We start from the raw sequence: 12,833 nt of genomic DNA, 5'->3' as shown, positions 1-12,833 counted from the left end.
AAACACATTATTTTCCACGTACTGTACATTATTGTTTCTCCTCTGTGCCCCGCCTTTTACAAAGCTCATCGGTCTGAAAAGCGAGGTGTGCTCTGATTGGCCAGCTATCCAGTGCGTTGTGATTGGCCGAATACCTCAAGTGTGTGACGGAAATGTTACGCCCCTAAGCATACTGTGATGCCATGTCCCGGCTCAACTTTACAGATCTTCTTTATGCACCAAGAGCTTGTAACACTTCAAAGAGATAGGAAAAATTGAAATCGCATCATATGACCCCTTTAAGTTTAACCATCATAGAGTGAAAGTTTATCATTTGCACGTTTTCTCTTGCCAATTTACACATTCAAGCTATTTTAACTTGTGTGGGTGTGGACGCTCTAGCCAAGATTGGCCAGGACCAGTCTTTATGCCTTCCCGTCGACCCGTTTGCTCCCAAATGGTTCCGTTTAGAGTACGGGTGGTCAGAGTGGAACGTCTGTTGTTGGTGGTGCTGTCTGGCCCACTCAGACGTGGTTCTCGGAATTGGTCAGTCTGTTAGCCGGTCCCCTTGGGAGGTTCCCCTCGGACACGACCTGCTGACTTAGGCTCGGGGCATGATTTGGACATCCCATCCGGATTTTTGGAAGTAATGGGTGTGGCCCCTGAGCGGAGTTGTAATGTGTTCCAGTCTCTTGGCAGAGATTACCGACACTATTCTTAATTCAAGGGCTCCCTCCACGAGGCGCTGTATGCCCTTAAGTCCATTTTCCTGTAGGGCCCTGCCACTCTTAAGGTTTATGTGGCAGCCATATCTGCTGAGCATTACCCATAAGAGGTGTTTCAGCGGGATGTCACCCTCTGGTTTCCCGTTTCATGCAGAGGTCGAGACGGCTTAGACCTTTTCGCCTGGCACAGATTCCTTTTTGGGACTTATCTTTCGTTTGGAAGGCCTGGCAGGCCATCCATTTGAGCTGTTTAAGTCTGTGTCAGATAACTTTTGAACCTTAAGACAGTTTTTTGGTGATTCTATTCTCTCTTAGAGAACTGGGGATCTGCAGGCTCTATCAGCTCCTCTTGTATGGACTTTGCCCCGGGGCTGGTTAAAGTCTTACTGCTGCCTAGGCCTGAGTTAATCCTAACGCTGCTTCGACAATGGGTGTGGCCCCTGAGCGGAGTTGTAATGTGTTCCAGTCTCTTGGCAGAGATTACCGACACTATTCTTAATTCAAGGGCTCCCTCCACGAGGCGCTGTATGCCCTTAAGTCCATTTTCCTGTAGGGCCCTGCCACTCTTAAGGTTTATGTGGCAGCCATATCTGCTGAGCATTACCCATAAGAGGTGTTTCAGCGGGATGTCACCCTCTGGTTTCCCGTTTCATGCAGAGGTCGAGACGGCTTAGACCTTTTCGCCTGGCACAGATTCCTTTTTGGGACTTATCTTTCGTTTGGAAGGCCTGGCAGGCCATCCATTTGAGCTGTTTAAGTCTGTGTCAGATAACTTTTGAACCTTAAGACAGTTTTTTGGTGATTCTATTCTCTCTTAGAGAACTGGGGATCTGCAGGCTCTATCAGCTCCTCTTGTATGGACTTTGCCCCGGGGCTGGTTAAAGTCTTACTGCTGCCTAGGCCTGAGTTAATCCTAACGCTGCTTCGACTCCGTTTCGCTTTCAGCAAGTGGTTGGAGGCTTTCTCCCCTGCTAATGCGGGGTCAGATAGTGATGTGCAACTTCTGAGTCTTGCCCGGTGAGGGCACTGAAGATCTATAAGTTGACCGCACAGCCGAGTATCGTGGCTCTACTAGTTGTTGGTGTGTTTTGGTAAGAGCAAAGGGTCTGCTGTCACCAAACAGAGAATGTCGCATTGATAGAGGAGGCTATATCTCTGGCCTATGAGGCGCGTGGTTTGACTTCGCCTCTAGGGGTGCGTGCTCATTCTACGAGAGCAATGGCTTCTTCTCAGGCTCTCTTTAAAGGCCTTCGATGGAAGATATCTGTGCTGCGGCAGGATGGTCCTCTCCTAGCACTTTTATCAAGTTCTACTGTCTGGACGTGAGGATGGCTCCTGGCTCCCGGGTCTCTTCCACTTGAGCAGACTCTTTCCTCGGTCTTCCAGCTATCTTAGGTACGTCAGGCGTTATGGTATAGTGTTCCCATAGCGATGACGCCATTGCAGCATTGAAGTGAACCTATAAAAGGGAACGTCTCGTTTATGTATGTAACCTTGGTTCCCTGAATAGGGAACGAGATGCTGCAATGCTGGCCCTTCCGTACCTCCAATAGCACTTCCTTCGTCATGTGGAAATCTGATGAAATAGCGTGCAGCATGCATATATGAGCATATGTGACGTATGCTCTGGGCGGTGCTAAGCGCTATTGGCCAATGAATTGGTGTGATGGTATAAGGGCTTCAGACATTCGTCACACCGGAGGTGTTTCCCATAGCGATGACGCCATCGCAGCATCTCGTTCCCTATTCAGGGAACCAAGGTTACATACATAACCGAGACGTTTCGGTTGGTGGTTTTGAATGAATCGGCGAGTGTCTCACAGAATGAATCTTTCAAATCATTCTAGTCACTGGGATGATTCAAAATCCCCACCACTTGCACACAAGTATTTTAGATTCAACCTTTTATGTATACTTTCAAAGTCACATATTTTAATACCTGAACCAATATGTCATGGAAAATATTAATTTGGCTATTAATGACATGAAAGTGGAAATATATCATGAGAAATCTAAAAATATATATTTACCAAAGGTGAAAAGATGTACAGACCAGACAGGTTCACCACAGAAGATGTGTTTATTTTTCAAAGGAATCATGATAAATGGCAGATGGTGCATTTGTCATGCTTATAGGAATAGCTTGAGTAAACACATACAGGGCATATGAATCAATATCTCAATGCACCCATCTAAAACCAACAACAACAGGTGATATAAAAGATGTCGGCGCCTATTCACTGATACAGATTGTCTGATATCCATTTTGTGAAATATTATAAATAATTAGGCGTTTTAAGACTGGAACAGTCGTCCTAAGTGGCATATTAAAACCTAAATTACATAAAACTGTCATAAAGAATCAAATTTTTATGTTCAATCCATAAGGTAGACAAAAGGTTGCATGGATCAGTGAAAATTCTCTTCAACATACAGCAAAGTTTGCAATTCAAGGTGCTCTGACAAGGCCTTCAGAGACAAATGAATGATGAAGAAGAATTAAGGTTAAAGTATTTGCTTTAATACTGCAAATGTTTTGATACTTCTAAACATTGTTCAAGATGTAATAACTTATTGGTATAGCTGTTTTAAAAGTAGAAAATCACTCAGATATTTAGTTTTCCACTCATTGCTCTTATTTTAAGCAAATCGGCACAGGCGCACAAACTTGCGCGAACACACACACACACACACAAACACACACACACACACACACACACATTACTAAAAATATTTTAAAAAACTGGGATTGAAACAGATCACAAAAACAGCAAACAAAAAACAATAGAATAAGACAGAACATTTGCCATGTCTACTGTGAATAAAGCAGCAGTCTTTGCCATGGAAACAGTCATACAGCATCACATGGACTGTACAAAGTGTGAAAACAACTTTTAGTGTTGCCAAATATTTTAACTTGGAGCCTGGTTTTAGATATCAGGCTCAGGTGAAGTGACCCTTTTAACCGTAGTGCTCGACACATGCATTCATATCTTTGTGTTGTGTTTGACATACAAATACATCTGTTTGCTTATCTACTGAAAATCCTTCAGTGTGATGATGTTAAAGTGTTATGTGTCTGCTTGTGTAAAAGTGCAGACAAGTTGAAATCAGCGGTTTTTGCTCAGGGCAGCGTTCACAGGTCCTGTTCGTGCATCTGCTGCTGCATTTTTTGAAGCATCTCCTGCATCCTCCGCAACTGTGAGGGACAAAGTCAGCAATATTAGGCAGATTCAGCATTTAGTGTTGCAAACAGTGCCTAAAATGAACACTCGCCAAGCACCAAAGGTGAATAAAAACCAGCGTTGGGGAGTATATGAATATTAGTGAGATTTATGGCAAAATGATAGCTAACATTGGAAAGCAAAGAACAAAATCAACCATAAATATTAGTATTGTAATTGTACTGTTGTTTACATTACATACTGTTAATTAGCATTATTATATAAATTGAATGTATTATTATGAGATACTTTACAGTTAAATAGTATTACAGGGATATTTCTTTATTGATTTGTTTATTTGTAATAAATACAATAAATAAATAAAATTATTATTATTATTTAATAAAATAATAATTATTATTATTATAATAATAAAGATTGCAATTGCCTATTTGTTCTGCCTGATTTTTAATGAAATAATGCACATACAGTTTCATGGCTGGTAAAAAAAAATATTTATGGCAGGTAAATTTTCTCAAGTCTCTTTTGATTTTCAGGTGCAGCAAAATGTTTTAGGCCCTGATTGCAAATGTCTCAAAAACACTAGTTTTGTGCTCAATGCCACATTTATAAAGTAACAGCTAACTGAAATGACTAGATTAAGCAGGACAGCTGACTGACCTCTTCATCCTTCATCTTTATCAGCTTTTCTGTCTCTACGTCCGGGGTGGACAGTGGTAGTATCGGGATGGGGCTCTCCACGCGATTATCCTGGGTCAGTTTGCTGGTGGAAACAGAACATCTCATAAGCGATAAAGTCAATGGCAAAGTATCTTTTTCTATGATATTTATTTAGTAGGAAAGCATTGTGACTTACCTTGTCATTTGCTGTATGCACTGTGCCCTGTAGTTTTCATAGTGCACGTCACACGTGATGTCTTTCAGGTCGTGCATGTGTGTGCGAATCAACATGTTCCTCAGCTTGACGAAATCACAATGGGACTGATTCTCCACTGTGACAAAAAAAAATATGCACACAAATCTGTTTAAAAACCTTTTAATACATTTATGGTTAGCTGGCACATGGTTGATTAAATCTTGTCAGCATAGAGTCTGTCTCATGCAAAACAGAGATATTCAAGTGCAGATCCGTACTGACCTTCCACAATGCCCCATGGGTAAAGTCTGCCTCTCACCCGCTGACCTTTGACCTCAACTATTGTGTTGCTCCCAATCACAACAAATGGAGTGCTCTCCTGAAACACATAACATAAAACATTTAGATGTTTTGCTTCTAAATTTTTACGTTTTTAGTAGTTAGTAAAGTTCTCTAGGAAGAGTTAGGTTTACATTCGTCTTTCCAAAGATGGTGATTTATTCTGTTGTTCGGGTGAATTATTTACTTAAAATTTTATTTTATTTTAAATTTTCCATTAGTTAGTTAACAGTTATTTTTTGAAGACTCCATTGTTTGGGTGAATATTTTTTATTTTTTTGTACATTAGTTAGTCAAGTTCTCCAAGATGCTTTTAAAGTGTACATTAATTAGTTAGTGTGGCGCCGCCACACGCTCACGTCATGATACTGTCGTGAACGCACGTCCAAAGTGACGCAGTAGAGAAGAAAATTTGGAATAAAGTCGTTATTTTTGTTTTCTTTGTGCAAAAAAGTATTCTCGTAGCTTCGTAACTTTACAGTTGAACCATTGATGTCACACGGACTACTTTGTTGATCATCTTGGTACTTTTCTGGACCTTGAACGTGGTAGTTACCTTGCTGTCTATAGGAGGGTCAGAGAGACCTCATATTTCATCAAAAATATCTTAAATTGTGTTCCGAATATGAACGAAGGTCTTACGGGTTTGGAACAACACGAGGGTGAGTAATTAATGACAGAATTTTCATTTTTGGGTGAACTAACCCTTTAAGGTAATTTTTTTTTAATATTTATATTTAATTTTTTAACTTTATTATTATTATTTATTTTATTGTTTATTTTTTATATTATTTATTTATTCGTTGCAACTTTACAGATCTTCTTTATGCACCAAGAGCTTGTAACACTCCAAAGAGAAAGGAAAAATTGAAATCGCATCATATGACCCCTTTAAAGTTTCTGCAGGAAAAGTTGAGCTTACAGTAGATTTTCAAAGATTGTGATGGATTCTCTTGTACAGGTGAAATATTTATTTTTCTTTTATATATTTTTTATTTTAATTGATCATTTTTTATATTATTTTTGCTTAGATTTTTTATTATTATTATTATTATTTGCGTTATTTGTGAGATTATTATTTGTGAGTAGTTACAGCATCTACCAGCAGTCAAACCTTAAACCCCTTAATGGAAGCAGCGCATTTGGTTTTGGATGAGTGACTTTGATTCTTCGTCAAACTCCTAATGGTTTTAATCCGGCGTGGACCCTATGAACCAGACATCAACCTTGGATGGAGCAGCGAACATCACTTTTCGTGTCTCGAGTCATTAAGTACACCAGCATCCGTTTACGAGTCATAATACTGACCTTTAGCTCTCGGTCCTGTTGCTTGAACTCCTCGTCCTCATCGGAATCACAGTCTGGAAACTGGTACACTTTGATTCCGAACTTCTCTATCTCCTCCCTCACCTTGAATAGAAGGATGAAAAACATTGGTTACGTCAGAACAGAAGCCCTGACACATGGAGCGAGGACGTGCCTGTATAAACAGGCTGATCCACGTTACCCTGTCCTTCATCTTCCTCATCTCCGCTGGCGTCAGACAGTCAGCCTTGGAAATGAGTGGAACCACGTTCACCTTGTCCTGCAGTGCTTTCATAAACTCCACGTCCACGGGCCGCAGCCTGACGGGGACAAGAGAGAGTGAGGGGGCTTATCTGCTCTGAGATACTTTATTCACTTTGCTTTCAAAAAAGAGACATTTAGAGTCTAGAGGCCATATAACAATACGATTTTTTTGTTCATTCATAATCGAGTAGTATGAAATACATATTACTATTCAAATACTTGGGGTCAGTAAATTTTTTTTTTCAATATTCTTGAAAGAAGTCTCTTCTGCTCACCAAGGCTGCATTTATTTAATTAAAAATACAATAAAAACAGTAATATTGTGAAATATTATTACAATTTAAAATGTTTTCTGTTTTTAATATATTTTAAAACATTTAATAGTTTTTTTCCTGTGATGCAAAGCTGAATTTTCAGCATCATTACTCCAGTCTTCAGTGTCACATGATCCTTTAGAAATCATTCTAATATGCTGATTTGCTGCTCAAGAAACATTTTTTTATTATTATTAATGTTGACCGTTTTTGCTGCTTAATATATGAATAGAAAGTTCAAAAGAACAGCATATATTACAAATGGAAATCTATATATTTTTTTTTTACAATTATAAATGTCTTTCCTGTCACTTTTGATCAATTTAATGCATCTTTGCTGAATAAAAAGTATTAATTAAAAAAAACAAACAAACATCTAACTAACCCTAAACTTTTAAATGGGAGTGTATACTTTAATTTTAATAAAGGAAGCAATATGATGGTCAACATTTTTTTGCTCATTCATAATAGTGTTTAAAGTACTCTAAAACCATTTATCAAAACAATTACTGTAAACAGACCTTGCCTAGAAATAGTTTTTGTTTGTCTGTTTTTTACTATAATTTAATCATATTTTTTAGTGCTGTCAAACGATTAATCGTGATTAATCGCATCCAAAATAAAGGTTTTTGTTTACATAATATATATGTGTGTGCTGTGTATATTTATTATGTATATATAAATACAAACACATGCATGTATATAAGAAAATATGTTATGTTAATATATTAAATATATGTATTTATAATATAAAATACAAGAATAAAAATATATAAATGTATTTCATTTTCATTTATGCATTTGGCAGACGCTTTTATCCAAAGCAACTTACGTTGCATTTAATGTATATGTTTAAGGTATTTTTATATATTTATTTTTTAGTTCATGCATTCCCTGAGAATCAAACCCATAACCCTTAGTGCCATGCTCTACTGTTTGAGCTACAGGAGTGCTTTTATCTGAACATATTTTATTCAGATATGTACAATATATTAGCAGAGAGTCAGGGATGGATTACCCATGTCCAAACGGAGGGACAATTATTTCAAAATTACTTTCTTTTGCGAAATTTAACATGTAACATTTCATGTATTTCATTTTCATTTATGCATTTGGCAGACGCTTTTATCCAAAGCAACTTACGTTGCATTTAATGTGTATGTTTAAGGTATTTTTATATATTTATTTTTAAGTTCATGCATTCCCTGAGAATCAAACCCATAACCCTTAGCGCCATGCTCTACTGTTTGAGCTACAGGAGTGCTTTTATCTGAACATATTTTATTCAGATATGTACAATATATTAGCAGAGAGTCAGGGATGGATTACCCATGTCCAAACGGAGGGATGAAGTACAAGCAGCAGTGGACACGGTTATCCTGGATGTTCTTCCTGTTCAAGCCACTTTCGTCCCGAAAATACTGTTCAAACTGCTGGTCAATATAGTCAGTATTGGCCTTCCAGCTGAGGATTGAGATAAAACATCCTGTTAACAGAAAACTACCAATAATTAACAAATCTGAGCTCAACTTTAAAGGTGACATATCATGAAAATCAGATTTTTCCAGGTTTTAAATGCTATAATCAGGTCCCCGGTGCATCTACCAACCAAGGAAACGTGAAAAAGATTAACCCAGTAACTTTGTTTTGGTAAGCCTTTTTCTGCAAGCGTCTGAAAAAATGAGCACATCTGATTTTGCTCCCTTGGTGACGTGGCAAAGGGATCTCAGTATAATATTACCGCCCCTTAATTTGTAAGTTTTCACCCACGGCGCCGTCACACAGCGACAACGGTGTACTAGCTTTAACGCCATGGCGAAAGTTTGAGCAAAGCATGCTAACTGTTCTGTCTTTGGCTGCACAGACGAACACAGAACACTGTTTAGAGTCCCAGCCTCAGAGGACAGCTCTATTCTGGAAAAGGGGGCGTGGAGCAGCAGCTCATTTGCATTTAAAGAGACAGGCCCGAAAAACAGCGTGTTTCTGCTTCCAAACAAAATAGGCATTTTCAGAATGATATAATAAATGATCTGTGGAGTATTTCTTGCTGAAACTTCACAGACACATTCTGGGGACACCAGAGACTTATATTAAATATTGTAAAAAGGGGCATAATATGTCTCCTTTAAGTACTTACGTCTCTGTATTATTGACAGCATCTCCAAAACCTGGTGTGTCTACAATGGTCAGCTTCAGCTTAATGCCCTTCTCCTCAATGTCAACCGTGTGTTTGATTATCTCCACGGTCTGACTGATGCGCTCTAAACACAAAATACATTTTTGAGGAAGGACAAATGTGTCTTTTAGATGGGATAATTTAAATTGCAGTAAGTCTGTGAGTATGGGAGCAGAAATATACCTTCAGCGTTGAGTAGTTTTCTGTCCTTGTACAGATCTGTGAGGAACAAGCTGTTGATCAGGGTGGACTTTCCAAGACCAGACTCCCCTAAAAGACAACGAGCGTAAACATGCAGAAATGCCGTTTTTGCTCATGTGGTCGAGGAACGTTTGAATCCCCCATCTTTAACTGTCCTCTTTCCATTATATGAATCATTCAAATTGGCAAAAAGACATTTTATTTCCCAGGGTTATTATAGTTATATCAAAACTCAAACTAAAATTAAAACCAATAAAAACACATTTTCATTACTTGACAAAACAAATGTTAATTTAAAAAATACTAAAACAAAATCAAATATAAAAAAAAAAATTTATTCCCCTATTTTAATTTAGTTTAACTTGATGTACTCAGTTAAAACTAAAACTGAAATAAAAATTAATTAAAACAATTATATAAACCTACATATAAAAAAGAAAAAACACTAAAAATGACAAAACACGCAACAAAATTACTGACATTTTAAATAAAAATGCAAAATATAAAAATACAAATTAATTCAAAATATTAATAAGCACTAATAGTTTCTCAATTATACTAAAATAACACTGTTACGTGCTGTTTTTGGTTATAAGCAGTGTCATTTTAGTATTTTTATATACTATTAAAGTATTTATGAATATTTTGAGTCTTATTTTTATATTTTCAGTTTTCATTTTAATCTTAGTTTAAGTTGTAGTAATTTTGTTGCATGTTTTTTTTAATGTTTCTATTTAACTTTCATTTATATTTAGTTCAGTTTTAGTTTTAGTCATTTTAGTACATGAACTTCACCTTATTTTAATTCAGTTACTTGCCAAGGGAATATTTCTAAATTTCATTTCAGTTTTTTAATTTGACGTTTTTCATTTAATATTTCTATTTTATTTAATCTCTATTTTAATTAAATTGGATAGTCCATCCAAAAATTAAAATTCTAAAAAATAAAATAAAAATATTAAAAGTCATAATTTACTCAGCCTCAGGTTGTTCCAAACCTGTATGCCTTTCTTTCTTCTGCATGTGGAATACAAAAAAGATCTTTTGAAGAATGTTGATAACCAAACAGTTTTGGATCCCATTGACTTCCATTGTATTTTTTGTCCTTACTATAGAATCAATCAATGGGAACCAAAACTGTTTGGTCACCAACATTCTTCAAAAGACCTTCTTTTTTTCTGTTCCACAGAAGACAGAAAGTCATGAAAACATATAGAAAGGCATGGAACAACATGAGTAAATAAATGACAATAAAATATAAATTTTTGGGTGGACTATCACTTTAAGAAATACAATATTTAATAGTTTTAAAATGAGTTTCGGTTAACAATAACAACACTGGTGATAAGAACCTCACCTGCCACCATGAGTGTGAAATCGAAGCCTTTTTTGACCGACTTTCTGTGAACCTGATTCGGGAGGGTGGCGAAGCCGACATACTCTTTTTCCTAAAACAATGGCATATAATGACATCATTTAATAGCGCAATGCTAATACTACCACATTAATTTCCATATCAAAACAACTGTACAGTATGCAAAAACAGACATCAGCAAAGCAAATCATGTGATAGCTGCAGGATAAAGATGAATCCAAGCACCCAACCCCCAACCTACACAGCCAGCCTGATGTATGCCACACTCACATCTTTACTAGGGCAATCCCAGAATTCCTGCCATGTTTCATTGTGCTTGGAGAGTTTGTGTGGGAGCGGCCAGTGCCGAAGGCCTCACGGTCCATATTTACAATATTACACAATTTGTCCTATTATATAAAACCTCTCTACTGTCATATAGAATCATTATGCTTGGTTTGCATCGCAGATATGCAAAATTAGCCCTGTTTTTTGGTCCAATGCATCTTAAAGGGCAGCAGAATATGCAAATTTGTTTTACATACCATGCAGGATCTGTGTTTGTATGAAACACAAATGCAATAAGACTAACTAGTGTTTGTTTTTGAAAAAGCATTATATTATATTGCAAAAAATATATATTTTGGATCAAAAATGAAGGTTACAAACTTCGCAATAGATTCTCCCACTTGGCTTCATCTCCAGGATTGTTAGGCCTGTCTGGGAATCAGGGAAAGAGGTTTATCCTCACCCAGAGGCATGGATATTGGATTTTGCTTTCATGCACGACTGGCAACAGTCTCAGTCACTGGAAGCTGTGTGCATGTATTCGTGGGCGTTCACCGAGAAACAAGACAAGAAATGAATTGAACGTTTCCTAGCAGACAGAGGCATTAGTGTTATTTTCATCAGTCGCCCAGGTTGACTGACAGTTCGCCCTCGGGTGGGCATACAGTGCACATTTAGACATTTTCTAAGCCAGTGCACAGAGCACACACCACATGAGCATCAGAATTTTTCAAGATTTAAGAGGAATATGAAATCAGAGAAATATTGCAAAACAGTGCGACACCTCATAAAAAAAATTAGAACAGGCATATCATAAATTTACTAGGATATTTATAATTTAAAAATACTATATGGGAAATGTAATCCCAAAAATGAAAAAAAAAAAAAACTAAAATGCGCAAAATTATATTTTGCATAAAGTAAATGAACCCTAATTTTGTAACTATGAAGATTTTTGCATTGTGACATTATTTCTGTAACATTTAATCAAATTTCTCCCCTAATGCTCATTACAGTAATGCATAAAGAAAAAAATGTCACAATGCAAACAAACATAATTCCTTTACTTTCTGCAAAATACCGTTTTGATTTTGAAGTGAAATGTCTTTGAGATTCATGCATATAATTAAAATAATTATGTAATTAGATTCAATGAATGTTAATGAGCATGTTAGGACTACTGGCTGGTGGTATCAGCATCTTTTTCATTGTCCTCAAATGATGCAATGCATGCAGTTCTCCTGCTGCTTTACAGCGAGGTCAAACAGAGATTGTGATGAAATGTGGGACACTGAAAGCTGGCAGTGAGGATTAGTTTCATGCACTTCTGAAAATGGACAGCATCTATCCATTTGATGGATACGTTATTTGCAACACTTAAATGTCAGACCGAATATACAGAATATACTATTTTGGTGTTCATTGTTAACATACTCTCACAACCAAACAGGACCGTCATATGAGCCCCATGGCTCTATTCACAGCAACCCAGCCCACTGTCCCAGAAATATATGCAGCATGCGCGCAGATGTGAATCGACCTATGGCGAACACATAGATACGCAGCACATTATTTAAGTTGATAATTGCAGACTAAAAAGTAGCTTACCTCTGCATCCTCTGTTGTGTGATGTGAGACGCCTGCAGCAGGTGAAGGATGCAGAAGCCCATTTAGGGTTTAAGAAATCCAGAGCGATTGATGCAAACAGACAAATTAATTTTCCGTTATTAAATCTTGCTGTTATTTCAGTCACATACCGGTAATACCTCACTTATCTTACCTGATTTCACCGCCCTGCTCTTGTACCTGGCGCTGCTCGTCATCCCGGCCGCTTTCGGAACGCCGAA

At 37.3% G+C, this 12,833-nt stretch overlaps 1 protein-coding gene across 1 annotated transcript; it reads right to left on the bottom strand.

The window, feature by feature from the left end:
- Positions 1-3,453: 3,453 nt before the first annotated feature.
- On the bottom strand, positions 3,454-12,833 carry LOC107741689 (septin-5). Its single transcript, XM_016554462.1, has 12 exons — positions 12,767-12,833; positions 12,595-12,605; positions 10,702-10,792; positions 9,327-9,413; positions 9,105-9,228; positions 8,297-8,431; positions 6,592-6,709; positions 6,393-6,494; positions 5,028-5,124; positions 4,746-4,881; positions 4,550-4,652; positions 3,454-3,903 (listed from the first exon to the last, which is right to left on the bottom strand). The coding sequence occupies exons 1-12, from the start codon at positions 12,807-12,809 to the stop codon at positions 3,841-3,843; spliced, it is 1,110 nt and encodes a 369-aa protein (XP_016409948.1). The 5' UTR covers positions 12,810-12,833; the 3' UTR covers positions 3,454-3,840.

Source organism: Sinocyclocheilus rhinocerous, unplaced genomic scaffold (genome assembly GCF_001515625.1).
Source record: "Sinocyclocheilus rhinocerous isolate Xijiao unplaced genomic scaffold, SAMN03320098_v1.1 scaffold886, whole genome shotgun sequence".
NCBI classification, from domain to species: Eukaryota; Metazoa; Chordata; class Actinopteri; order Cypriniformes; family Cyprinidae; genus Sinocyclocheilus; species Sinocyclocheilus rhinocerous.
The sequence above is the reverse complement of the archived record's forward strand: the minus strand, read 5'-3'. Positions and strand labels throughout refer to the sequence as shown.

Excerpts from the sequence above, each read along its gene's own strand:
- LOC107741689 (XM_016554462.1), bottom strand. The coding sequence starts at position 12,809 with ATGACGAGCAGCGCCAGGTACAAGAGCAGGGCGGTGAAATCAG. Across the intron at positions 6,710-8,296 it reads ATCCCTCCGTTTGGACATGG|GCTGCGGCCCGTGGACGTGG; the intron begins GTAATCCATCCC and ends TGTCCCCGTCAG. Across the intron at positions 4,882-5,027 it reads CCCATGGGGCATTGTGGAAG|TGGAGAATCAGTCCCATTGT; the intron begins GTCAGTACGGAT and ends TTTTTGTCACAG.